General features: G+C 37.7%; 1 protein-coding gene across 3 annotated transcripts in view; it reads left to right on the top strand.

Annotated features, from left to right (window-relative positions):
* Positions 1-26,622, top strand: part of SLC10A7 (solute carrier family 10, member 7) — a 277,082-nt gene that overhangs the window by 185,668 nt on the left and 64,792 nt on the right. For all 3 annotated transcript variants that reach the window (XM_011987124.1, XM_011987125.1, XM_011987126.1), the window contains one exon: positions 21,727-21,762. In XM_011987124.1, coding sequence (XP_011842514.1) covers positions 21,727-21,762 — 36 coding nt within the window. The remainder of the gene's footprint in view (positions 1-21,726; positions 21,763-26,622) is intronic.

Consider the following 26,622-nt stretch of genomic DNA (forward strand, 5'->3'; position numbering starts at 1 on the left):
CAGGATGGTCTCGATCTCCTGACCTCGTGATCCACCCGTCTCGGCCTCCCAAAGTGCTGGGATTACAGGCTTGAGCCACCGCGCCCGGCCAACCTTTCTTTTCCTCTAAGCACCACGAACATACTTCCTTGTCTACACGCCTTTCACACATGCTCTTCTGACCCCCACCGTTCCCTAAACCATTTTTAGGTGCCTTCCACCTCAACCCTTCTCTGGGCCATTCTTACTGATAATTTGGGTCTTAGTTTAGATGTGACAACTTTTGAAACCCCTCGCTCAGTTGGGTGAGGTAAGCAGACTTTCCTTAACCCCATTATCTGGCCTTTACCTTTTTAGTTTGCTGCGACTAGACCATAAGATCTTTTAGGAGACCAGGCCACCTTTATCTTTGTTTCCTCCTCCTCTTGGGTATGCCTATCATAGAGTAGGTATCCAAAAATTATTTGTTGAATGAAATCACAGAGATCCTAATAATATAAAATTGACTTGAAACATAAAAATAATGATATGGCTTGCTAGGTTTTAGATGATAAATTGTTAGAATTTATAGGTTTCCTGGATCTTTATTTTGTTTTTCATATCGTGATATATTCTTAAGCATGCTGTGATAATAGAAAAAATAGATTACAATTATGTTACACATTTAAATACTCATGAAGCTATTTTGTAATTTCAAATGACCAATTTAATAGAAACAAAATTAGTTGAAAAATAAATATAACTGAAAAATTATAATTGAAATTAAACCCAGTTGGAAAGGGAGACATGTATCTATGTAATTCTGAAAGTTTAGGCTCATAGCTTTATTTTGATTCACTTTCTTTTTTTTTTTTTTTTTTTTTTTTAGACGGAGTCTTTGCTCTGTCACCCAGGCTGGAGCGCAGTGGCGCGATCTCGCAAGCTCCGCCTCCTGGGTTCACGCCATTCTCCTGCCTCAGGGCTACAGGCGCCCGCTACCACGCCCGGCTAATTTTTTGTATTTTTAGTAGAGACGGGGTTTCACCGTGTTAGCCAGGATGGTCTCGATCTCCTGACCTCGTGATCCGCCCGTCTCAGCCTCCCAAAGTGCTGGGATTACAGGCGTGAGCCACCGCGCCCGGCCACTTTCTTTTTCAAAAATAGAATTTCTCAGAAGATCAAAAGGTTTTCTGAATCCTAACATGTACTGTCTGGTTCTAGATATCCAGAAGAGGACGTTGTTTTTGTCATTGTTTCTTGCACTGCCCTCATACCTTCAGAAAATACATTACACATTTTGCACATATATGTATTTTTCTCTTATAACCAATGAAACATAAAAAGCTACCAAAGCTCTCACATGAAATTGCTGTTTGTTGTTTTTTGTTGTTGTTGTTTTCTTAGCACTACTTAATTTCAGAGCATATTCCACAGTTCCCCAATAGAGTTGGTCATCAGTTTGTACATTAGCTTCCTAGTTTGTAAATCAGTCATTGATTTCTATGACGAATAATTTTGAATTCCAACTTTATAAGTGGAGATTAGGCCCATAAATGCTTTTTCATCCATAAGACAACTGAACTACAGTGTAGAGTTGTGGGTGCTAAAATCAAACTGTTAGAGTCCAAATCCTGACCTCAAAAATCGCAGCTTACCTTGAGCAAATAAGCTAACTTCTGTGTCCATTGGTTTCTTCATCTGTAAATGGGGATGATAATTGTGCTTATCAATTGGCTTCTTTTCAAAATTATATCACACTTGCAAAGTGCAAGAACAATGTCTAGGAGGAATGCTTAATAAATAATACCTATTATTCATTTATTTCTTCATTCAAAAATATTAAATGGGCCCCTATTATGTCCCCAGCATTTCACTAGGTATGGGAAATACAAGATAGAGTAAAACTAAGCTTGGTCCCTCTCCTCCTAAAGCTTACAGCCTAGTGGAGGAGACACAAGCATTAATGAAATAATCACACAAATAAATGTAAAATTAAAACTGTGATGCATGCCATAAAGGACATCCATAGTGCCATAAGAGTGCATATTTAGGGGAATCTATAATGGCAGAAAGACTTCCTTGATGACTGAAGGAAGCTGATGTCTGCAGGTTGAAAGTGAATATAGCCCAGTCAAGGAATAGACTAAGGGCCCTGTGACTGGCATATAGAGAGCCAGGTGGAAAAAGGAGAAAGATGGAGATGTAGGCAGGAGCAGGTAATACAGAATGTTATAGACCACAGTTATAATATTGGTCTTTAAAGACCAGTGGGAAACTAATGAAGGATTGCATTTCAGTGTGGAAACTGTGTTGTAATCTCCCAGAGTACAAGAGGTAAGAGAAGGTAGAGAAGAATGACCCCTTCCTAGATGTAGCATTGGTCTCAGGCTAAATTTAGAAATCAGAGCATTTGCCATTGCACTCTTGACTCCCTCTCTGTTCCTTCTACCTGGGTTTTTCCACCTGGGCCTGTGGTTCCCATGCCACTGTTTATCCCTCTGCATCAAGCTAGTCTTGCCCGTAAAAGTACCTCTTGCTTCAAAATGCTTGACCTTTCTTGCTTCTAAGCAAATTTCATTCAGATAGAAGTTTCAGATTCATCCCAGTATTTAGAGGAAAGCATATTGACTAAGATGTGAGTAGCTTACTTCCAGAACAGTGTTCTCGAACTTTTCAAACTCCCTTACAGTCTTAAAATTTGCTGAGGACCAGAGAGAACTGTTGTTTATTTGGGTGATACCTATCTATTGACCACATTTGAAATTAAAGCTGGAAAATTATTAATTCATTTAAAAATAATAACTTCATATGTAAATTTGCACATTTTTGTGAAATATCACTATATTTTCCCAAACAAAAAGAAAAACTAGTGGGAAGAGTACTATTGTTTTGCATTTTGCAAATCTCTTTAATGCCTGGCTTAACATAAGACTGTTGGTGTCTCATATCTGCTTCTGTATCAGATCTCTTTTGATATCACATGTCATGTAGCCTCTGGAAAACTCCACTGTATAACTGCAAGAGAATGAGAGTAAAAAGGCAAATAATGTGTTAGTATTATAATGAAAGTAGTTTTTATCTCACCATGCCCTCCAAAACGTCTTAGGAACCCGTAAGTCCCCAGGCCACACCGTGAAAACTACTACTTCAGAAGAAAACATGCAATTTTAAAACAGATGCTCATTAAGCCAAAAAGACTGGCATCCAAAATGGCATTTCAGGTAGTCTACAAGTGAAATGAAAAGAATTCAGGCAGTGTGGCTCTAATCTAGTTCTGCTTCTCACCGCTTCTTCCATATATCTGTTTGAACCCATTAAACCCTCTAAAAATTTCAAATGATTTTTAGTGTTGGTAGAGATTCCTGTGAGTGTTTAGACAATATTGAAAATTCTTGAAATATGATATTTTTGCATTGGTTACTGGTGGAAGGCATAGTCTCCATTCAAAGTAAATGTGATTTCTGCATAGCTTCCTGCTAGCATCAGGTCACTTCATTTTTTGTGACAAAGCCCCACTTAGATACTGAAGCTTAACTGTGTTTATCTTTCAAGAACTGATTTGTGAGGTGAAGCTAAAGTAACGAGAGATTGTTAATCTCTGTGGTCTCTTCCAGTTCAGATGACATGATTTTATCTTATTTTCTTATGTAGCACACAAACGCTTTCTGAGGGCAGCTAAAAACATTTGGAATGATGCATCATTTAAAAATGAGTTTTGCTTCTCTCATTGACAGACTTGAAGAACAACATTCCTTTAGGTGATTTTTGTTGAATTTGTTAAAAATTTGTTTAATTTGTTGAATTTGTTTAAAAAAATTCCTTTAGATGAGTTTTGTTGAATTTGTTAAAAATTCATTTTCATTCTTACTTTGTACCTATAACATTAAGTTCCACCGTCACTACTAGTGGGAATAAATTCTATCCTTTTTTCATTGATGTTAAACATGTATTTCTATCAATTCAATATTAAGTACTTTATCATTTTATTTCACAATCATGAAAGTGCCTGCAGGGAAGAGGAAGACCATGCCCACAAAAAAAGACTGCTAAATCTGTGCTTCTCTTTAAACCAGCAGCTCATCATGGACGGGTAATGCTCTTGACCACTACGGTTTCTCTCCCACATCACTAATATTTTCTGTTTTCTTTAAGGGAGGACATACATAAGTGATTAAACATTGTAGAAGGACAATTGAAAAGCATTTACACTCCTTCATTTGAACTGAAATTCGTAGGTTATCTTTGAGATGTGTCACTCATAGATAAATGGTTAGGAACATGTTGGACTTAGAAGTCACAGATGAGTGGCCCACAGACCACATGCAGACCACAGATGTGCTTTTTTTGGCTTGTGTAGTGTGTGTGTGTGCGCGCGCACGTTTATTTTCATCTGAATTTGAATGCATATACTCTCGGTTTCCTAAGTTGCCCTTACTTCCTATTATTTTACTTGTAGCCCAATCTGTACATTTGCCTTGCCAGTCTGGTGGCTGTCAGTATTTGAATTAGTAGCTCTGCAGCAAGCAGTCATGTCTGGGGAAAATAGAAAAACAAAACTCAAGAAGATCTTATACTGTGATATAAGAAATCACCTAATAGAAAATTGTTTGACAAGGAGGTATAATTGCTCATCTTTTAAATTCATAGTTATATGAAAAAAATAGCTTTAAAGGTAAATGAAAATAATAGTGGATTGACAAGCATGCCTCAAAAATGACATTTTTTATATAAAGATTTTTTTAATAGCTTAACACAGGAGTTAGGGTATGAGATTTTGAAAGGGGGTTGTATCTTCCTCAAAGAGGTCATCTATCACAACTTTGTTTTTTCATTATATTACTCTTCTTATTTATGTGCACTGTTTTATCTATAAAAGATATTTAATGTGTATTTAAATATATAGAATCAACCATACAACTAATTTGTCAAATGCATACCTTTGCAGTGTTAGTTTATCTGGAAGGTTCCACAGCACCACCTAGTGCCCTGTATTTTATTTTGCATAATATTTTTATAAATTTTAAAATTCTTATCACATTTTAATATCAAATATTGCCCTGAAACAAATATGTGGTTTAAGCAGTATTATAAATAGAATGCTATAAAGTAATTCTTGCATGCTTAATTGAAAATTTTAAGTGAAACTCTAAAAAATGATGATTGTGTAATAGTACTATTATTAAAACCTACTGGTAAAAAAATTCACTAGTATTTCTAATTCGCATTTAAAGACACTCTTAGAAGATTGTTACATTGTGTATGATCTAATAGAGCTGTTGGTAGGGTTTTTGTCCAAAGCAGATACTTATTTCTTCTTTTTCTTCTTGTATTTGCTGTTCTCTAATAAATTAAAAATAATTTTTTTTTAGGCTTCCTCTTGAAGGTCATGATTTCTAAGTCTTTATACTTTTAACACTATAACAGCTCTTATAAATTTCAGATAAAACTGTATAACCACTTTTTAAACTAGAATTGTGAGATATTTAGAGATAGATAAAATACTTCTAAATTAAAAAATAAAATGAGTCAAATGAAAGAATGAGGTGTGCTTATATATTCTTTTATGGAAAGAGCTCCAGGAAATATAGGGAATTGGGAAAAGATAAAGCTATGTGCAGAATATTGTATATAGTATGATTGTCTTAAGAAAACTGTATAAATTTGAATAAGTTAAGACGGCTAGGCTAGATGGATGAGTAGGTGGGTAGAGGAAATGGTGGGTACTGTTGTTTTTTTTTTCTGTAAGGAATTACAAGAAACTGCTAATGTTTCTGAGTTGAGAGAGTGCTGGAAATTTTCAATTTTTATTTTGTACTTTTCTATACAACTAAAAATTTTCTAATGAGATTCATTTATAACATTGTTTAAGGCCAACAAGGGTTATTTGTGTTTTAAGATTATGAACCATTTCATTTTTCCTTATAATATTTTCTATATTAAAAACAAAGCCAAATTTTTAAATAAAAAACTAGTTTTATAAGGTAAGCATCCATCTTATAGATTTGTCTTTTTAGAAGGCTTTGCCATACATTACTTTTTAATAGAACCTGTAAGCCCCAAGAAGGCAGAGAACTTTGTCAGATTTGTCACACTGTAGCCTTGACTTCTGGTATTGTATCTGGCACACAATATGTGCTCAGTAAATGAGTGTTGAATGAATGAATGAATGAATGAGGACATTTTATATTGTGTCCAACCACTATATAGAATACGATATAATGAGATGTATTATAGTGAAATTTTATCCTATTTGTGTATAAGCATACATGTGTATGGTTACATTCTTATGTCTGATGTCATTAAAACACTAACACTGGGCCAGGTGCGGTGGCTCATGCCTGTAATCCCAGCACTTTGGGAGGCCGAGGTGGGTGGATCACAAGGTCAGGAGATCGAGACCATCCTGGCTAACACGGTGAAACCCTGTCTCTACTAAAAATACAAAAAATTAGCCGGGTGTGGTGGCAGGCGCCTGTAGTCCCAGCTGCTGGGGAGGTTCAGGCAGGAGAATGGTGTGAACCTGGGAGGCGGAGCTTGCAGTGAGCCGAGATCATGCCACTGCACTCCAGCCTGGGCGACACAGCGAGACTCCGTCTCAAAAAAAATAAAATATAAAACACTAACACTAATTCGAATTAGTTCAAAATATAGAATATCAAAAACTCTAAATTATACTTTCAAATGTTTGTGTATGGCCATTTTGGGGATGGGGGGTTGGTTTTGCCTATTTTTAATAAAATATTTTATGCAACGTATTAGCTATATTTGGAACTCAGTTATATTGAAATTCAATCAAAATGGTTACTAAAGAACAATACTCTGATCATTTCCCTCTTATATTTAAGTTCCTGATAATTCTATCACAGTGACCTAATGGTTGCTACTTTTAAAGTTCCTGCAGTTTATACTTATATTAATCACAAAATGCTAATTACTCATTACAGATATTCAATTCCTAACTACTTATTTAAATTCCATGACATTTTATAAGCTACCTGTTAGTGAAAATCCATTCATAAGCATAAACTATATTGTTTTATTTTAAACATGCAGTGATTCTTACAACTGTGCTGTGCATAGATTTTTTTTAAACTGTCAAAATGTGTAGAAGTTGCCCTCTACTGGGGAACTAGAAAAATTATGTTAACATAGATTTTCAATTTCCTTAAAGACTCTTCAGTAAATCCATTGATGTGATTTACCAGATGATTGCTTCTTGTTCTCTGGCACTTCTAAATTCTGAAGATATTGAAATGATTAGTAGAGGATATTTAAAAATAAATGTCTGACATTAATATATGTACATCCATTTCTAATTGAAAGTGTTGGCTATTTCTTATTAAAAATTCCTTAGTAACAACACCCAATAGCTAAGGTCTAGAAGTAATTTTATTGGGATGAGTCTCTAGCGAAACAGTAAGGTATATAACTAAGTATATAACTAAGTATATATATAAGTAAGTATATAACTATGTAACTAAAAGTGAGTCAGTACTGTTTTTAATAATTCACCATAGAAGTGTTCAGGGGAAAAGTCTAAAAGTCTGATCACTATATATATTTTTATATATATATATACACACACACACACACATATACAATTTTCTTTGGCTAGAGCGTTTGCACTTTTCCTGGGTCATAAGGTGAAATTTGATTATGGTGAAGTGATTTGCTTGTTCTATTAGTTGTTGAACTTTTTATACCAAGAAAAGTCCACTGACCAGTTCTTATAAACTGATAAGACAGCGTTCTTCCTTTTGCTATTACTGCCTTTCCTTCTGCCCTTGAGAGTTCCATCAGGCATTGGAGAGCACTGCCCTAGAGAGGTTCGGAGTCTAGGATACATCTCTAGGTTGTTAAGACCCCAATCACATGGTATATGTTTTTCTTCTCCTACCCCCTGATATTTAATAAAAATAAACATGTTATTAAGGAGAAACCTGTTTAAAATTGGTGTCAGTGGTGAGAGGTAGATAGGGAAAGAAGCAACTACTGATATTTAATAAAAATAAACATGTTATCACACACCAGGACCTGTCGGGGTGGGGGACAAGGGGAGGGAGAGCATTAGGACAAATATCTAATGCATGAGGGGCTTAAAACCTAGGTGACGGGTTCATAGGTGCAGCAAACCACCATGACACATGTATACCTATGTAACAAACCTGCATGTCGCGCACATGTATCCTGGAACTTAAAGTAAAATTAAAAAAAAAAACAAAAACAAAGAAAAAGACAAATGAAACTACAAAAATGCTGGAAAACATCTCAGTAGAAGTGAGGATATGAGAAGAAATGCCTTATCTGGTAGATTAGGCTTGAAGAAAAAATAATAAACAAACATGTTATTAAGGAGAAACCTGTTTAAAATTGGTTTCAATGCTGGGAGGTAAATGGGGAAAGCAGCAACTACGTACCCATATCCTACTGCCTCTTTGTGTTGGGGGTAGCAGGAGGATTTGTGGACCAATGATGCTTGTGTAAGGTGCAAATCTTTCTTAGGACCATTGGTTAATCCACCTCCTTCTCCTGACTGAAGCCCTTCTGAGTCACAAAGTCCAGGGCCAGTTTTCTAAGCTGTAGGAATGGCTCTAGCTAAGGAATATTATAAAAACCAGAGTGAATCAGATCATTGATATATGAAACAAGGCAAGTGGAGTGCAGCTGTCTCCATTCATTTTGTCCATCTTATACTCAGTATTGATCGTCACAGCTAGATCTAACAGCAGTGTGTGCCATCATTTAGACACATCCAAAAGGAATAGATGAGCTGTGCCAAACCCATTCATTTCACATGTGTAGACATGGTCTGGGTTTTTTGTTTGTTTATGTTAAAGTTCTTTTATAAATCTGAATAGTGATTTTGATTAAACCATTATTCTATGTGTCTTATTTAAAAGGGAATCAATTTTTCATTATTTTAGAAGTTTATTTTAACATCCAGGAACCTACATGAGAAGCCCCTTCCCCAAATCTCTCGCAAGTCACTTTCCATTGCCTCCTTTCTCTGTCCTCATTGAGCTTCATACTGTCCCCCTCCTCCATCTTCCACGTCTCTGCCTTGCTTTTTCAAAAACGTTCTCAAATAGCCTTGTTGGTAATTCATGGGCCTTTTAGGGTAAGGGTGAAAGTGCCTATTTCAAGATTTAATCTCTTTTAAAAACCTTCCTCTAATCTGTTCTAATTTTATCATCTATGTGTTTTTGTTTTGTTTTGCTTTATATGTATGGTGAATAATATAGTGCTGAGTAACTGTTTTCAGATCTTCCATATGCGAGCTTTGTTCCACTCAAGTGGTTTGTAGGAGGCAGTGTGGTATCAGAAATAAAGAACTGGGCAGGGAATTTGAGACACTAAAGTGCTACTCCTTGTGTTTCCACTAACTCTGCACCCAAGAGTGAGAGACACTGCCTCCTTGGGCCTCAACTTTGCAGTTTGTAAAGTGAGGTAACACATATTCCTAGTGTCTCTTTCAGCTAGAATTCTTTGATTTCTCTAAATTCTTAAAGAACTCTTATCCAGTATATCAACACAATGGTAAAGATCTTGGATTCTGGAACCAGACTGCATGACTTGCTTCCCATTCTGCCATTTACTGCTTGGGAATTCTGAACAATTCCTTGTCTATGCACCTCAATTTTCTCCTCTGTAAAATGAGAATTATAGTGTCACCTTTCTCATAGGTTTGTTGTGAGGACCAAATGAGTGAGTAAATATAAAGAGCATAGAACAGTTGCTGACATATACACAGTAGACATTCAATAAATGTCAGCTAGTCTCATTATTATTACAAACACAAGGGTTTTAAAGCATTTCAGAAAGTGTGTGTGTTTCTTATCAAATGGATATGCTGCTCCCTGAGAGAAACATTTGTGGACACACATTCATCTATTCATTTGTTCTTTCATTCAGCAAAAAAAATTATTGCATGCCTAATATTTGCCAGGCACTGTCGCGTTACAGACATCAATGTGCAGAATGGCAGATACACATTAAATCTTTTAAACCAGTGGGAAAAAACATCCAGTTTCACTCTAGTGACCTAAGAGAGTTACTTAGTGCCTTATTTTCATGTATTCCAACACCATTGGCAAGTTATGTATGTAATCGTTGACCCTAATTTTAATTACTATTATATATTTTACATTAATTTTCTACAATCTGTTTCCTAAATACCTTTTTCTTTTAAATTTTCTACTTCCTCCTTTGCACGTTTTTTTTTTCTTTTTAACAACTCAGACCATCTCCTGATCTCTCAATTTTTGTTTTTATTCATTTTGCTGAGTTCTGTCTTCTAACACTTCCTTAGATTAGTCTCTATAAGCCTCTTTTTTATTCTCACCTATAAAATTAGGATAATCAATTTACTTACCGGAATTTTAAATTAGATAATGTTTGTAATGTACTTAGCACAGTTCCTAGTACATAATATACCTCAATAAATATTGGCTGTTTTTATGATTGTAGTATTTTATATCAACTGAACCATGATTCTAAAGCAAGAAATAATACAAGCTCCTGTGTATAATATTCAAGCCATAGGAACTTTGACTGACCATTGGATAATGTGAAATGACCCTCTTGACATTTTAAGAGAGCTGTGCATCTTGTGTGTAATGTTTGCGGTGCTACTAATGATCGGCTGCTCCATGTGTTCTCAGGGAAAGTAAAACTGCAACCTCAGATTGCAGCTGTGTGCCCATGGTGGAGGCATGCAGGCCAAAGTGAGCTCTGGTAGGTCTTACTTTCACTATGAAAGCTTATGTCTTTATAATCTAGTCTTCAAAAACTAAATTTTGATTTAGTTTCCTTTTGCTTCCTCCTTGGTCTAATATAAACTCTGCAAATAAGCATTTTTAAGAAACTTCTTTAGAAAATTATTTATTACATGTTAAATCTAAAACTTAGAAGATACTTACATGAAAATCTTTTGGAAAATGCTAGAAAGTTCCCACATCTATGTTGCTCTGGGCTCTAATCAAATTTCAAATGAGTTTTGTTACTCTTAACCTGGATAGAAAAAGCCAAGTTAATACATTACAGTTTTATGAGATTACGTAGCCTGAAGATTTGGTTTTTCAGTTAAAAACGAAAAAGAGAAGTCATGAGTTTGAACGCTGTTTTTTATCTTTAACATATATCACTACGTTAGTTTGAATCAGCTATGTACATATTATTCCACTTTTGTGTTCTTGTATTTGTCTGTCCTCTTTTATATAGCTCTAGATATTAGAGCCCTAAACCCCACACATTCCGTCTGCTATTCAGCATCTTTAATTTCCCCCTCTGCACTGATCCCCATCCCTTTGCTTCCATTATCCTGTAAAGGAGAACCAACTTTAGATTAGAAATGGTGAAGTAAATATTGGCAAAGGAAAGCAGGTCCAAGACAGGCAGACTATCTGCTGGCCCAGACAAATTACATCATAGGGTCCTGAAAAAATTGACATTTGAGATTTCTGAATCACTATCTTTGACAAATCATAAAGAAAAAGAGCAGAATCAACAGCTGCTGGGAATGTGCAAACATCACTGCAAATACCAAAAAGAGGAAGAAAGTGGATTTTATACACTATTAACTGGTAATTTTGATATCAGTCTAAAGAAAAATTAAAGAATGGGTCATTAAATAGTGGGTTATAAGGAGTTACAAAGGAACATAGTGTGATTTTTAGAAGCCAGTGTGGGTTCCCTCAAAGCCAAGTTATTAAAAACAAGTTTGTTACACTTATTTCTGTTTGAAATATAATTTCTAATTCAAAGCAATACTTCAGAGCAGGGATCTGCAAACTATGGCCCTGTGGCAAATCTTACCACGCCAATTTGTTTACTTATTGTCTTTGGCTGCTATCCAGGTACAATAGCAGAGTTGAGTAATTGCAGAAGAATCCCTGCAAAGGCTAAAATAATTATTATTTGGCCTTACACAGAAAAAGTCTGCCCACCTCTGCTCTAGAATCTAAATCCATTTTTTAACATTTAATGTGCCTACAAATTATCTGGGGATCTTGCTAAGATGCAGATTATGACAGTAGTTCTGGGGCGGAGTCTGATATTCAGCTAGTTCTCACAAGCTTCCAGGTGAAACCCATGTTGCTGGTGCTTAGATTACATTTCAGTCTAGTGAGGATCTAGATTTCAAAAAGACATTTAGCAGATTCACCCATTTTAAGAAAAGAAAGAGTAAATTATGAGTTGGAAGTCACTTCAGTTGGTTAGCATCTTGTTTAAATGATAGTGTTCATGAAGTGTTAGGCGATCAATGTCATGTTGGAGAGAAGTTTTTCTGGTCATTCCAAAATGATTATCTGATTTTCATTTCCTTGTATGGGAGTATTAGCTCAGTGGTGGTATTTGATGGGAGCAGTAATGGGCTTGATAACTTATATGTTTAGATGACCAATATCAACTGGGTTGGTCTGTGGGACAGTTCCTCTGTTGGGCGACAGTTCTTTCTGTGCCTCACATTTCTATACATTTTGTCCGCAGAGGCACTGACTATCCTTTGTTCTCAACTCTGGAACAAAGCGCAGCTTTGCTTTATGCCTGTTATAAAAGATTCAGGTTGCTTAAGCTCAGTATTCCTTTCCTGGAATGCAGTCCACTGCTTCTGCAGGCATCCATTCAAGCCCATCTGCATCACCTGCTTGACTTGGGGACAAGAGGAAATGTCACCAACATTATGCTTAGGCTGCTTGCTGTTCTGTGAGTGGTAAAATCCTTTGGCTGTGATCCAGGACTCTTGAGTCTTCTGCCAGTATACTTGAATGGCAGACCAACTTGTCGTCTTGAAAGTGTGGTAATTTCAGACCCTTCACCATCTTAGACTCTCTCCCAATAGTTGTAACACAGGTTCCCAATCACTGACTTTCCCCTTCCTCTGCACCCATCTTCCCCTCATTTTAGTAAAATCCTTCATGTTCTACAAAATAGAGAAAAGAGAAGCTCTTACATGAAAATGTCTTCAACTTTCCAACATCAAGCATTCAAGTCTATGTTCATCTGTACCTACTATAACTTCTGCTCTTCTTTTACAATAAAGAGATACCTACCCTCTGGTGTCCTACAAGTTAAACCCTCTAGCTGTGTGCTAGGGCTCCTTCCCTGCTCTCTGTTTAGTTGCAATAGGTAAAATTCCTTCTCTTTACTAAATCTCTATTCCCGTGACCCTCTTTTGCCTCTTTTCTATGAATTTTAAGAATCCTTAAGATTCTTTCAAAACAAAGCAAACAACAAAACCAAAAACAATGAACTCCATTTACCACACTTTCATTCTTCTTACATTACTGTTGTTGTTTATCTCCTCCTCTTTACAGCTATACTTCTTGAAAGAGTTGTCCAAATTGCCTCACTTTTCCCTCTTCTTTCTCAGCCCTCCATGTACTCCAATTTAACTTTCACTCTAGTTATCTATTGAAATTATTTTCATCTAGGCCTTCAATAAGCTTCAATCTATAGTCTACATTTCTTAACCTATTTTCTGTAGCAGTAAATCACCACACCAAGCTGTATGCTGAGGACTACTCAGCTGTTTTCACTGTCCAGACCCTATTCTGAGTTTCAGTCTCATAAATCCAGCTATCACAGTATCTCTAGTTGGAGGCCTTGCAGATACCTGAAACTCATCATCTTTCCCAAGATAAATGGATCTGTGCATCCCCACTTACACTCTGGCTCAGTAATTGGCTCTATGATCTCCTGTTTGGTTAAGAATCACTTAGAAAACTAAGAAACTGTTCTTCCTTCTGTTTTGACACTCTCCCCACAAACTTAATTGAACAGTCTACTAGTCTAGTTTTCAAATACGTTTTGAATCTGTTCTATTGGTCCATCTTGATGACTAAGATCCCATTGCCTTAGCCCAGATCAACTTCTGCCTGGAGTCCTGAATAGCCTCCTGCTTAGCCTGCCTCCCTCTGATCTTCTTCTGCTTTAATGTCTTCTCTAAAGTACACACAGAGTGATATTTACCTAACCACAGAGAGCACCGTGCCAGTGCCATTGCCCCTCCCCACACCCATGGCTGCATAAACTCTTCCAGTGGCTTCCTCTTGCTTTGAAGTGAAGCCCAAACTCCGTACCATGGATTACTAGGCCTTTCTGATTAATCTGTCTTTTAACTTCATCTCTCACAGCTGCACCCCTCACATTCTGCTCTTTGCTTTCAGTTTCTATGCGTTCTTCTTGCCTTCAGTGCCTTTACAGTCTCTTCCCTCTGCCTGTGTTTCCTCTCCCTCCACTTCTTCTGTTCTGACTCCTTTGCTTGGCTAACTCCTTTTCTTCTTTCAGTTCTCATCTTAATTGCTTTCACCTCCCTATTAAGCACTCTCATAGCTCGCTGTAATGTTCATTTTGAACATTATCATTTTATTGTAACTGCTGAACTGTCTTCGCTAAAAACCGTTGAGGTCATTGATTGTGTATGTGTCATTCGCCTCTGTGTCTCATCATCTAATAGGGTCTGGCATGGTAGTCACTAAGTAGGTATATGTTGAATGTGTCAGTGACAAATCAAAATCTGAAAAGATCATAGGCCAAATCTAATAAGCTGATGTTTAATTTAAGTGTATAAGACCCTTAATTTTGGCCTGAAAAACATCACACTTTTTTGAGGATAAGATGATAGAGGTATTTTTTGATCAAAGTGTTAAAGTTAGAGAGGAACAAGGTAGAACTGCTTTCTCTGGTGGGAACTATTTATGGCATAAACTGTTATGACATAAACCATATATTCACCTTTTCCCCTCGGCATCAATGATGTGTGATACGTAGTACTCAATAAATGTTTGCTTAATTAAATGTAATGTCGTTAGGACAAGCCAGCTGCCATTCCTGTAAGGCCTCACTGGGTGACATTGCTTTAATGGGATCACCACAATCCAGGAATAGGTCCATATCTTTACATATCCAGAAATGTCATCAGCACACCTTAGTGTGGTTATGTTCCAGGAGACCAATGTCTACTAGTCAGTGTGCTCTCTTCCTGTCAGAAATGCTACTTGGAAAACAAAATTATTATTAAAAGTGTTCTTGATGAGCATGGTGTATTATTCTGTCCTTGCATTGCTATAAAGAAATACCTGAGACTGGGTAATTTATAAAGAAAAGAGGCTTAGTTGGCTCACGGTTCTGCAGGCTGTACAGGAAGCATGATGGCCTCTGCTTCTGGGGAGGCCTCAGGGAGCATTTACTCATGGTGGAAGGCAAAGCAGGAGCAGGCGCTTCACATGGTGAAAGCATGAGCAAGACAGTGAGCAAGGTAGGAGGTGCTACACACTTTTAAACAACCAGATCTCATGAGAACTCACTATGATGAAAATAACACCAAGGGGATGGTGCTAAACAATTCATGAAGGATCCACCCCCGCAATCAAATCACCTCCCACCAGGCTCCACCACCAACATTGGAGATTACAACTCAATATGAGATATCGGTGGGGACACAGATCCAAATCACAGCACGTGGTCTCAGACTAGAGAGAATTAACTGGACAATTTCAGTGGCTAGTATTATCCAACTCAAATAGTCTGATGCCTCTATCTTCACTATAGTGCACTGTGCCTAATAAACAAACCAGCATGCTCATGTCAGCTGCTAGACCATAACTGCTAAATGTTTGATTTGGGCATGTTAAGGTCCTTAGTCTGTGAAGGTCTAGTTGGAAAGGGGAAAGTATAGTCAGAGGAGAGGAAAGAAGCCCTCGCTCACCAGTCCACCAACACTTTCTTTCTAACTACCCTTCCCTAGGCTCCTAATATCTCTTTCTTTTTTTCTAAAAGTTTTCTCAGTTATATATCTTGACATTCATGCTTATAATGTCATATTCTTTGGAGACCATATATATACCCTGACTATTTTGTTGGAATTTAGATGTGTCCAGAATTCCCTATACCACCTCTTTATAATTTGTTGCTTAGGATTTGTTGACCAGTCTCGCTCATTAAATATTGGTTTGATATCATTTTGTTCTTGAAGAATAAACTTTTCACTAACTGTTTAAGATATCACTATATGCTGACCACAGAACAAAAGGTGAAGATAGCCTGGAGGTTTAGGTTGACAGTAATCTTTTTTTAAAAATGATATTTCCATTAGTAGAAATTCAGAAGAAAGGAGTTGTCAAAGTATAATTTTCGAAAAGTTAAAAACATGACTTTCTTACACATACAGAATGAACACATGTCAAACATTTATTTAACTGAATAATGAGGAAACCATCAGGATGGTGAAGCTAGTTCTAGAGAGATGATAAAAATGGGGCTTACCCAGGCCATTAGAAAAGCATACTGAAATAAGTATGCTGAATTAGAGACAAAACTGGCCAATGCCTACAGGGCAATAAAACCGTAATTATTGTGGTTATTTTTCTTCTAGACAGAAATCATTTCCATCACTACTGAACAAAACTCGGTAAGTTAACACATAATTTTATAGTCAGGGTCTTAACCAATAGTAAATAGAAGTCAAACAAAAGTGGTTAAGTAAACCTTGTATTGGCTGATAGATAATACTCCAAGATGACATGAAAGGGACATGCTGTCCTCTTGTTGCCTCATTTCCAAGTTTTGATCAATTGTTAATAAGTGAGACTGACCCATAAATGTGGACCCTTAAATTTATCTGGATGAGTGTATGTCCAAGAGAAAGCTCAGAACCCTGCCCTAAGAGGAACAGTGGAAGAACTGAGGACTTTTGTCCTAGAGAAAACTTACTGTAGGGGCTAAAATGCTAACTTCAACATTACTCTTAAAATATAACCCTGAGGAAGTAGCTGAAGAAGGCATCGATTTTATTTATACCATTCGGGAACATCATTTTAAAAGCCATCACCAGGAAGGAGGGTGAGACTTGCCCTAAATTGCTTCAAGGGGAAGACAGAGCAGCAGTGGTAGTGGTTTGGGAGCAGTGTAAGAGTTTTCTCCTCGTGAGAAAGCTTCAGCCAGGCCACTGTTTGCCTGAAGAGCAAGGGTGTCTGCTCTCTGGGAGATTCTCTGACAAAGGCCCAGCCATCACAGTTCCCATCCTTATATAATGCTGTCCTACTTCATAGAATTGTTGTGAGGATTACATAAAATAACACAAAAGTCCTTAATACAGTATGCAGCGTAAGTACTCCATAAATGTTAACTTTTATTATTTTAATAATAATTGCGGTGACTTCCCCAAAACTTAATTATGGTGCTCTTGTCAGAATGAATGCATCATGGCTGACTCATTTCCTAATGCAACTGAAAAGTAGCTTTCGGCATTATATAAGGACATGAGGGAGACAGAGAGAGGGGTTCACACTTTAGATGAGGACTAGACCAGGGTATCTCTCAGATCCCTTTCAAAACTGATATTCTTTATTCTGTGAAAACTGAGTTAATGCAGTATCCTGGAGACAAATCTAAAAAGTCAATTTTAGTATCTGTGTGATCTTTGTAGTTGTTGCAACAAAACCTCTTGATAACATTTTCTATTTCAAAAATTTCATAATTTCATTTTAGTTTTGCCTTTCTTTGCAAGTCCTATAGATGAGAGAAGCACATTAACAGTTTTGTCGTCTTGTTGTTATTTGGGGCTTTTTGTTAGTATTTTGATGCAACTAAATCTGTATCTAAGATTTAACATGCTTTTTCTTTCCACTAAAGTCATTGAAATACATTCACCTAGTCATTCACATCTGAGGTGTAAATGGATTTTCTGAAAGTTTTTTCAGGAGACAATGAAAGCCAGTCAGTTTGTGACTTGACTTCTTCAAGTGATGCAATCAGAAAGCTTTATACACCATCCCAATTGCAAGGATGCTAAAATTATGCCTTGATCTTGAATCTGCAAGGAGGAGGTAACATCTTTTGCTAGAAGTGCTTATCTCCTACTGCTTTGGTTTTATCCATTTTCAGGAGAATTTACTTAGGAAAGAGAAAAGAGAAATAATTAAATTGAGCTGCATATACTCAAAAGAAAATAACATGTTTATTTAATTTTCTAGTTTTCAATGATTTTTGCTGATGCAGTTTGAATGTTTAGCTCACCATTTTTACCACTGATATTTGCAAAAACTTGACTCCAAAAAAATGTGTCTGCCATATGACATGAAGGCTTACCTCTCAATTTGTTTTATGTCATCAAAAAGACATACTGAGCCTGAAGCTCCTTTCAGATTAACTCTTAAAATACAACCCTGAGGAAATAGCTTAACATTGCAAAGATTTTATTTACACTGTTCAAGAGCACAGGCTCTGGAGCCAATGGGAGGTTCAATTCCTGGCATTGCTTCTTCCTACTTCACTCAGTCTCTCTGAGGCTCAGCATTCTTACCTAGTAGATGGGATAATATAATAATAGTACCTATGTCAGAGAGTTGTTGTGAGGATTACATAAAATAACATACCTAAAGTCCTTGGTACAATACCGAACATAAGTACTACATAAATGTTAGTTTTTATTATTTTAATAATTGTGATGACTTTACTAAAAATTATGGTGCTCTTCTCAAAGTGGATGCCTCCTGGATGACTCTCTTCCTAATACAACGGAAAAGTAGGTTTCAGCATTATACAGTGACTCACTCTTAATGAACTTGAACAGCTATTCTTGAGAAAATAAGAAGGAATATTAAATCCAGAATTAGCAAATACTTCCTATTTGCTATGAAATTTTTACTATTTTGGGAACAAATATCATAAGTCCTTGGAAGAGCTACAAAGAAACTATCACGTATTGGTGACTATCCATTAGAAGTATTCAGGGAGGAAAACCTGTGGATAACAACACTCTTCTATCTCACTGATTTTCTTTAACATCATTATGTTGAATTCTTTTTCAGGCATTTCATAAATTTCCTTCTGCTTTGGATCTGTTACCAGAGAATTGTTGCATTCCTTTGAAGGTGTCATGTTTTCTTGCTTTTTCATATTTTTTTGTCCTTACTGCACATCTGGCATAACAGTTGCTTCTTCCAATTTTATGGATTGACTTTAGTAGGGAAAGACTTTTTCCTATAGATATATCTATAGTGTTAGTTTGGTAGGTTGCCTTTGCTTTGATTCTGGATGGGCACAGTAATGTAGTCTCTGTATTTCTTCAGCTGTAATCTGCTCAGTGGTGTCTGTTGTGGTTGTTAGTGGAGGCTGTGATGAGGCATTTTTAGGGATAGGGACTCCAGAAGTCCAGTCCATGGACCCCAGAGGTGGTGGTGGAGTGCAGTGTGGACATGCCCTTAGGCCCTGGATGGTTTGCATAGGTGCTGGCAGTAGTGGGCAGAGTGGGTGCCAACACTGTGCGTGGGTGCTGGCAGCAGCAGTGGTAAAAGAGGGACAGCTTCTCCTAAGGCCCACTGACGATGCAAACAGGTGTCAGCAGCAGTAGGTGGGGCAGATTAATTCCCAGGCCCTAGAATTTGTCCACAGGCACTGGTGGCTGCAGTGGCAGGTGAGAGAGGTCTCTCCTCAGGTCTCCCAATGGTCCACACAAGCACCAATGGTGATAAGGAAGTGTGGGTCAATCCCAAGGACCCCAGACAACATGCACATTAGCGGCACACACGGAGGCCCGTCCTCAGAACCCCACATGGTGCACATGGGTGCTGGCGGGAGTGATGGATTAATCCTCAGGTTTTCAGATGACCTGTGCAGGTGGCAGCAGCAGGTAAGTGAGGCCTAGTCTTAGTCCCCTTGAGGGTCTATGTTGGTGCTGGTAGTGGAGACAACAGGCAGGGTGGGCTTCTCTTGAGGCCTCCCAATGGTGCGCACAGGTGCCAGTGGCAGCGAGCAGTGTGGGTCAATCCCTAGGCCCCCATATGATGTGCAGAAGTGCCAGCGCACTGCTGGCAGGTGGGGCTGGCCTGACCTCTGGTCTGCAGATGGTGCCTGCAGATGCCAGTGGGTGGCACATGTCGATCTCCAGACCTTCAGATGATGTGCACGTGCAGGCAGAGTCGGCCTATTCTCAGGCCCCCCATGGGTGCTAGATGCAGTGGCACAGGGGTGGGGGGTATCACTCCTCACGCCCCTGGACAATGCGCACTGGTAGTTGTGGCAGCGCCGGTTGCAGCAGTTATAGCACTCTATATTGAACCTTGTTTATAGATCAGTGTCCTCTACTGGATTATAAGCGTTTAAGCATAGAGACCATGTTGTACTCATTCTTGAATCTCCTGGATGAGCCCAGTACCCAGTATATAAGTGGATGTTTAATTATATGTTTAAACAAATCTGCTTGAAATTGAATGCCTCCCATGGGGGAATAGACTGAGTCAGCCAGATATTTTCATTTTCATGTGGCCCTTTAAAGTTTGGAATTCCTCCTAAAGTCTGAACTTAGTACAAGTCATTGAAGGACAGTAGCCCTTCTAAGTTATCAATTATTTGTCATTTAGCACATTTGGCTCTCTTAAATGTGTTAATGAGAACCTGTTTCATAGATACTAATGGAGTTGATAGGCCACAATACCTGTTTTAATAAGTAGGATTTAAAGTGATTCTTAGATTAAGATATTGTATTCTCTTTGGCCAATTGCAAAAGTGTGCACAATAAAAAACATTCATTCTATTGTTTAATAATAAAACAAGTCTATGGATATTCACATGTGTATATGCCCAAGAAAGACATGGTAGCATTGTTCGTTTAAGGTAAGCCAGTCCTTCCTGGGCCACATGCAAAACAATTGAGTGACTATTATGACACAGGGACTTTCATGTAAATACAAAAAGGATAAAAAAGGACTTTTTTTCTTCCAAAAGTAAAGAAGTAGTCCCAGATCTGGATCTTGGACACTGTCTGGGTATAGTACTTCTGTCTATCTGTCTCTCTGTCTCTCTCTCTCTCTTTTTCTGTGTATGTGTGTGTGTGTCTGTCTATCTCTCTCTTTTCTCTCTTAGGCATGCACAAGCTCAGATTCTCTGAAATTTTAAAATTCCAAGTAGAATTCATTAATAAAAATCTGAAATGCTTTTTCTTGTATAAATCATAATGAAGTGTTGAGAGATAAAGGAAAAACTAAGACAGGCAAATAATCATCTGCTGCTCCAAAACTGAAGCCTGTCATTTCAACTCCCAACTCAAACACTTAGTTTTAAAGTGTTTGCCTTCAAGAAACCTAAAAGCTGGTATTCTGCTTCATTGGCAACAGCCTCAAACTGTTCCCTGTCATTGAAGAAAACAAATCTTTTGCTCATTTCTGCCTAGGGGAGGCAGAGGGACCGAGGTGGTCCTATGTGGCTGAATTAGATGAAAGACTTGCCTTCCACCATGGAGACATGAAGTCTAATCAAGTGAAATGAGTTTTGAGATCCCAGCTCATTTCCTAGGGGAGATCAGTTCACATTACAAAATCACGACATCTCATTCATCACAACTGACGTGGTCTTTGCTCAGGAGAGGACCCCAACTGGGACTAAACCACCTGTCTTCTCTCAAAAAGGGGCATTTTATCCAAGTTAGAGTTGAAAGCCTTGGAATGAGGAAGCTTGCCAGCCACCAGCTTCTATCTGTGTGATCCATGTGCAATGTGGAAGGGAATTTAGCTTTATAAAAGGAAAGACGAACCTAAGGCAGATTGGTGGTTGTACTTTTATGATGCCAAAAACAAATAATTGTAATAGAGATGTTAAGGTATTATGGAAGAGAAAGCTAAGATTGGGATCCTCCCCTCTTTATCGCCTAGACTTTATTAAACAGCATTGAGAAGATAAGCACTCCCATGCCTCAGAGTTTAAAACGGCAAAGAAAGTGTCCTGCTTTCCAGGCTGATAAATGATCATCCTCTCTTTTATTTCTTTCAGGGCATCGTTATAACACCCCTGCTCCTGCTGCTTTTTGTGAGTATTTTGATGTTGTCTCTAATATCTTTTATTAAAAGCTATCTACAATGTTTTAAGAAAGATCATTAGAACAAAAATGAAATTTGAATTATTTTGCACCATATTTTGAATTGTTATTCCAATATTTGAATTGTACCACATAATAATATTCAGATATGAAGAAGCTTCATAATTTCATGATCCAAGAACAGCATCAGGACCTAGTCATTAGGCCTCCAGCTCCTGGCTAAATCATTATATTACAAATAAATGACCCCATGACACAGGTTACAACTACTCTACTCTTTATTTTCTCATTAGTAAAACTAAAGTGATTGATAGTGACCCAGTGTTTGATAGTGTTTAACAGAAAGAGCCCTAGGACCAGGGGATCAGAGGAAGCTTGGGTTCCTGGGCTGGTACTGATGATAACTAGCTTCCTCACCTTGGGAAAGGCTGCCTCAATTTTTTCCATCTGTAGAATGGGAAGTAACATCTCCTCCCTTCTATCGCCCAGAGATAATGAAAGGTGCTTTAAAAATTAAAAATACAAATCAATACAGGCTTCTAGTTAACTAAACAAAAACCGTTCTGAAAACAAGAAATGCTAATTAGCTGTCTTATTTCTTTTGGCAGTAAGCATATGAGAAATTAGATGAAAGATTATAATAGAAATTAATGTTATCTCATGCTGAGCAAAGCATATATAATCATGAATGATACCTAAAATACTTTATGAACTGTGCATCTTTTCATACACACATTTTCTAAATATAAATCACTCTGCTTATCACTGAAATGTAGTGGGGATGTGTTTCTGGGAATGTAATGTAGCTGTTTGACTAACACTATTTATCAGTGAATTAAAACTGTGGGGAAAATTTATTTAATTATAGTGTAATTACCCAAGTTGGAATTCAATTAGAGTAATAGAATGAGGGACTTCATTTCTTACCCGCTGAGTAGGAAATAGGGAGGGATAGATATACTACTAAACAGTTGGATTCTGCATCTTTCATGAAGACAGTACCTTCAAGTAATAAACCTCAGCCTTACCCTCCCTTTTGAAATGCTGGCTCCATTCTGACAAGGTAAGAAGAGTCAAATAATCAGATCACTTTCCTCAGCATAACAAACTTCATTGACATGGACTCCACCAATGCAGAATTTGCAGTTAGTCAAATTGAAACTAAAGAGACTATTTGCATTAATTTGGAAGAAAAGACTTATTATGTAACTACCTGCTACTAGATGTGAGAAACTGGAATCATCCATTTGTTTATTTCCAAGACCTGGGATCACAGGACAGTTTCCCAGATGCAGCCCTTGGTGGGCACAGGATGCAGGCCTGTCTGAGGTCCCTACTTGCAGTAGATCAAGGGACTTGTATAGAGCTCAGCATCTGGTAAGTGCACAATAAATGGCTGCATCACCTAGGTTTTCTCTGCTGTGGAAGAGTGGCATCTCTTACTCTTGTAACTCATTTAACAAGAGCAGGGGAGATGTTACAGCCACAACTAGGTGGCTGAAGCCTAGGGTGTAACACTTTGGAGTATCTCAGAGGCTGGAATCTCTGAGACCCTTTTTCGACTTGTAATTAAAGAACCAAAGAGTAATCTTCTTGCCCTCCTTTCCATATCTGTGTGGTAACATGCTGATAAAAATTGTGGCATCACTTTATTACAAGCTTTCCCCTACTCACAGACCCATAGGCTCAGGAGCTTTAGTTGTAACGTTCAACATTCTAAAATTACAGAGCTACAAGAATAATGAAAGACTTGCCAAGACCCTCAATGTAAAAGTTTAATGCTTCCCTTCTGAGTCAACGGGGCTATCCCAGTAGGTTCAGTGGCATTATCACACACATCATTAGATACATATGGTATTATGACTTTATAGCATATGCATAGCATATAACACATTTTCTCTGTTTAGGTTGTCTGCATTTTATAAACAATGGAAATGTCTTAAGCATTTGGGTTACCAGGCCTCATTTACTGAGCAAGTAATGAGCAAGTAACTGAGCAAGAACTCATTTACTAAGCAAGTAACTGAGCAAGAACCTGAATGCCTTAAAATGTGAACAAAGGCTGAATGTGGTGACTCATACCTACAATCCCAGCACTTTGATAGGAAAAGGTGTGAGGATCACTTGAGCCCAGCAGTTCAAGACTATCCTGGGCAACATATGGAGACCCATCTCTTAAAAATGTATATATATGAACACATTCCATAAACAGTGTACTGTTTTTCTCAATGCCCCTGTTGTGAGTTGAATTGTTTCCTCCAAAAAGATATGTTGAGGTTTTGACTCCAAGTACATCAGAATGTGGTCTTGTTTGGAAATAAGGTAATTACAAAAGTTATTAGTTAAGATGAGGACATACTGGAATAGGGTGGACCCTGAATCCAATATGATTGATGTCCTTATAAGAGCAAGAAGAGAAGGCAGAGACACACAGGTAGAACTCTATGTGGTGATGGAGGCAGACATTAAAGTGATACACCCACAAGAAATACCAAAGATTGCTGGCAAGCATCAGAATATAAAGGAGATGAAGGATTCTCTCCTATAGATTTCATAGGGAACATGGCTCTGCTTGATTTCGGATTTACGGCTTCTAGAACTATGAAACAATACATTTCTGTTGTTTTAAGTTGCCCAGTTTGGGGGCTTTGTTATAGAAGTCCAAGAAACTAATACAACTCCTGGAAGTAGTATTGTCTTATTTTATCATATTATAAAAATGGAAATTTCTGGGTATTCAGGCATAAGAGTTAACGAAGGCCATTTTTGCTGATGGAATCTCAGCTGTATTCCCAACCTTTTCTCAGAATATTTCCTTCACTTTCTTGCTCCAACCAAAACCTGTCCTATGATTCATGTTTCTGACACAGCCTTGAAATGGGGGAAGGTGTCTTCCTTGTACCTCATTACCAATTCCAGATCATTTCCCATGCCTTCTCCGTAAAATACCCTGGTTCCTTTGAAGATTGTGCCAACACAGCTATACTACCTGCTACTCCTGTTTGTTGTAATTATCGGTAGAACCCCAGGCCACTATCAGTCCAAAAAAATGTTAGCATCTTCCCATTGTTTTCTTTTTAACAGTATACTTAAAAAATTCTTGGTATTTTCAGTATTCACATAGTTGGTCCTTCCAATACCCTGATCTCTAAATTCTTGACCTCATCTCCAGCAAGCTTGCCCTCCACTTTGTCTCAGCCAGCTACTCCAGGCCCTTCACTTTGTTATTGCCAATAACTACGTCCCTCAATAATCCAATTTTCAAATTTCCTCTCTGACTAACAGCCTTATGATTTATTCCCCAAACCAAAAGTTCTTCACTGGAATGGCCAATTCATTTACTTTATCACCTTTACAATGTATCTAACTATACCCCAACTCTTACCCCATGCCCTCACATCCCATCTTACCCAGCCTAGACCTCATGGTCCATCATTATAATTTCCTTTATTATATGCACCATCAACAATCTTACTCATCTCTACTGCTTCATATTTGCCTGGAAAAGTACTAACCCTACTGAAATCTAACTCTACACCTTCCTGCATATGTACCTGAACTTGCTGGAACAAAAACACTACCATGCTGACTGGTCTCATTTGAAATTCACGACAACTAAATGCAAGTGAGCCTGGCAATTCTACTACTTTCCTTTAATTAATTCACTCTTCTACTCTCAAGGATCATTTCACACCTTCTCCTTGCCTCTCAAATCTCCAGTGCCTCTTTTTTCATATCAAGTATTGCCAAAAGGAAATTGGCTGACGAGGAAATAAGCAATCAGAGAAATTTTATGTGATCCCACCCACCTGCATCTGTAGCCATATTCTTTGCCTTTTCTCCTGTTTCTATAGATAAACTGTCTTTTCTCTCCTCTAAAGGAAGTTCTTTGAGTTATGTCATCTCTTATGTCCTACTTAATGATATGATTCATACAGAGATTCCTTTTTCTCCTATATTATCACATTTTCTCTCTCTGCTGGATTATTTCTATTAGCATATAAGCATTCTGTAATATTACACATCTTAAAATTAAACCTCACCTTATCCTACCTGCACTCCATTTCTGTGCTTTTTATAGCAGAATTCCTCAAAAAAGTTATTTAAACTTATTCATTACTCATTCAATAATATATACTGAGTTATTTCTACATGCCAGACACTGTCCTGGGTGTGGGAATATAACAATAAGTAAAACAGTTGTGTCTTTGCTCTCAAAACAGCATTTTGAGAATACTAGTGGAAAGAAACAACCAACAGATAAGTAGAAATATAGTGTGTGAGATGGGTGATAAGTGCTGAAGACAAAAGTAAAATAATGTAGAGGAATAAGAAGTACTGGATTGGGATGGGAGAGAGGGTTGCTATTTTAAATAGGACGGTCAAGTTCAGATTCACTGAGAAAATGATATTTGAGCAAAGGCCTGGAAGAGATAAGGGAGTGAGACTTCTGGGGTTAGAGTGTTCCAGGTGGAGGGAACACTAAGTGCAAATGTCCTGAGGGTATACCCAGTATCCTTAAGAAACACCAAGGTGGCCAGTGTGACTGGAATACAGTGAACAGTGGGGAGAAGAGATAAAGATGATGTCAGAGACAGAGAAGGGGACAAATTATTTAGGACCTTAAAGTCCTTTATAAGGACTTGGAATTTTAATTTGAGAGAGACAGGAAACCATTAAATGGGTTTTGATAAAAGGAATAGCATGTTCTGCTGTACTTTTTTAAAGGATGATTCTGGATGCTGGGTTGAGAACAGATTGTAAGGAGACCATGGTGGAAGCAGGAAGACCAGTTAGAAAGCGAATGATATTATGGCAAGTGATCCTGTTAGCTTGGACCAGAGTGTTTG

The sequence above is a fragment of the Mandrillus leucophaeus genome, unplaced genomic scaffold (genome assembly GCF_000951045.1).
Source record: "Mandrillus leucophaeus isolate KB7577 unplaced genomic scaffold, Mleu.le_1.0 Scaffold301, whole genome shotgun sequence".
NCBI lineage: Eukaryota > Metazoa > Chordata > Mammalia > Primates > Cercopithecidae > Mandrillus > Mandrillus leucophaeus.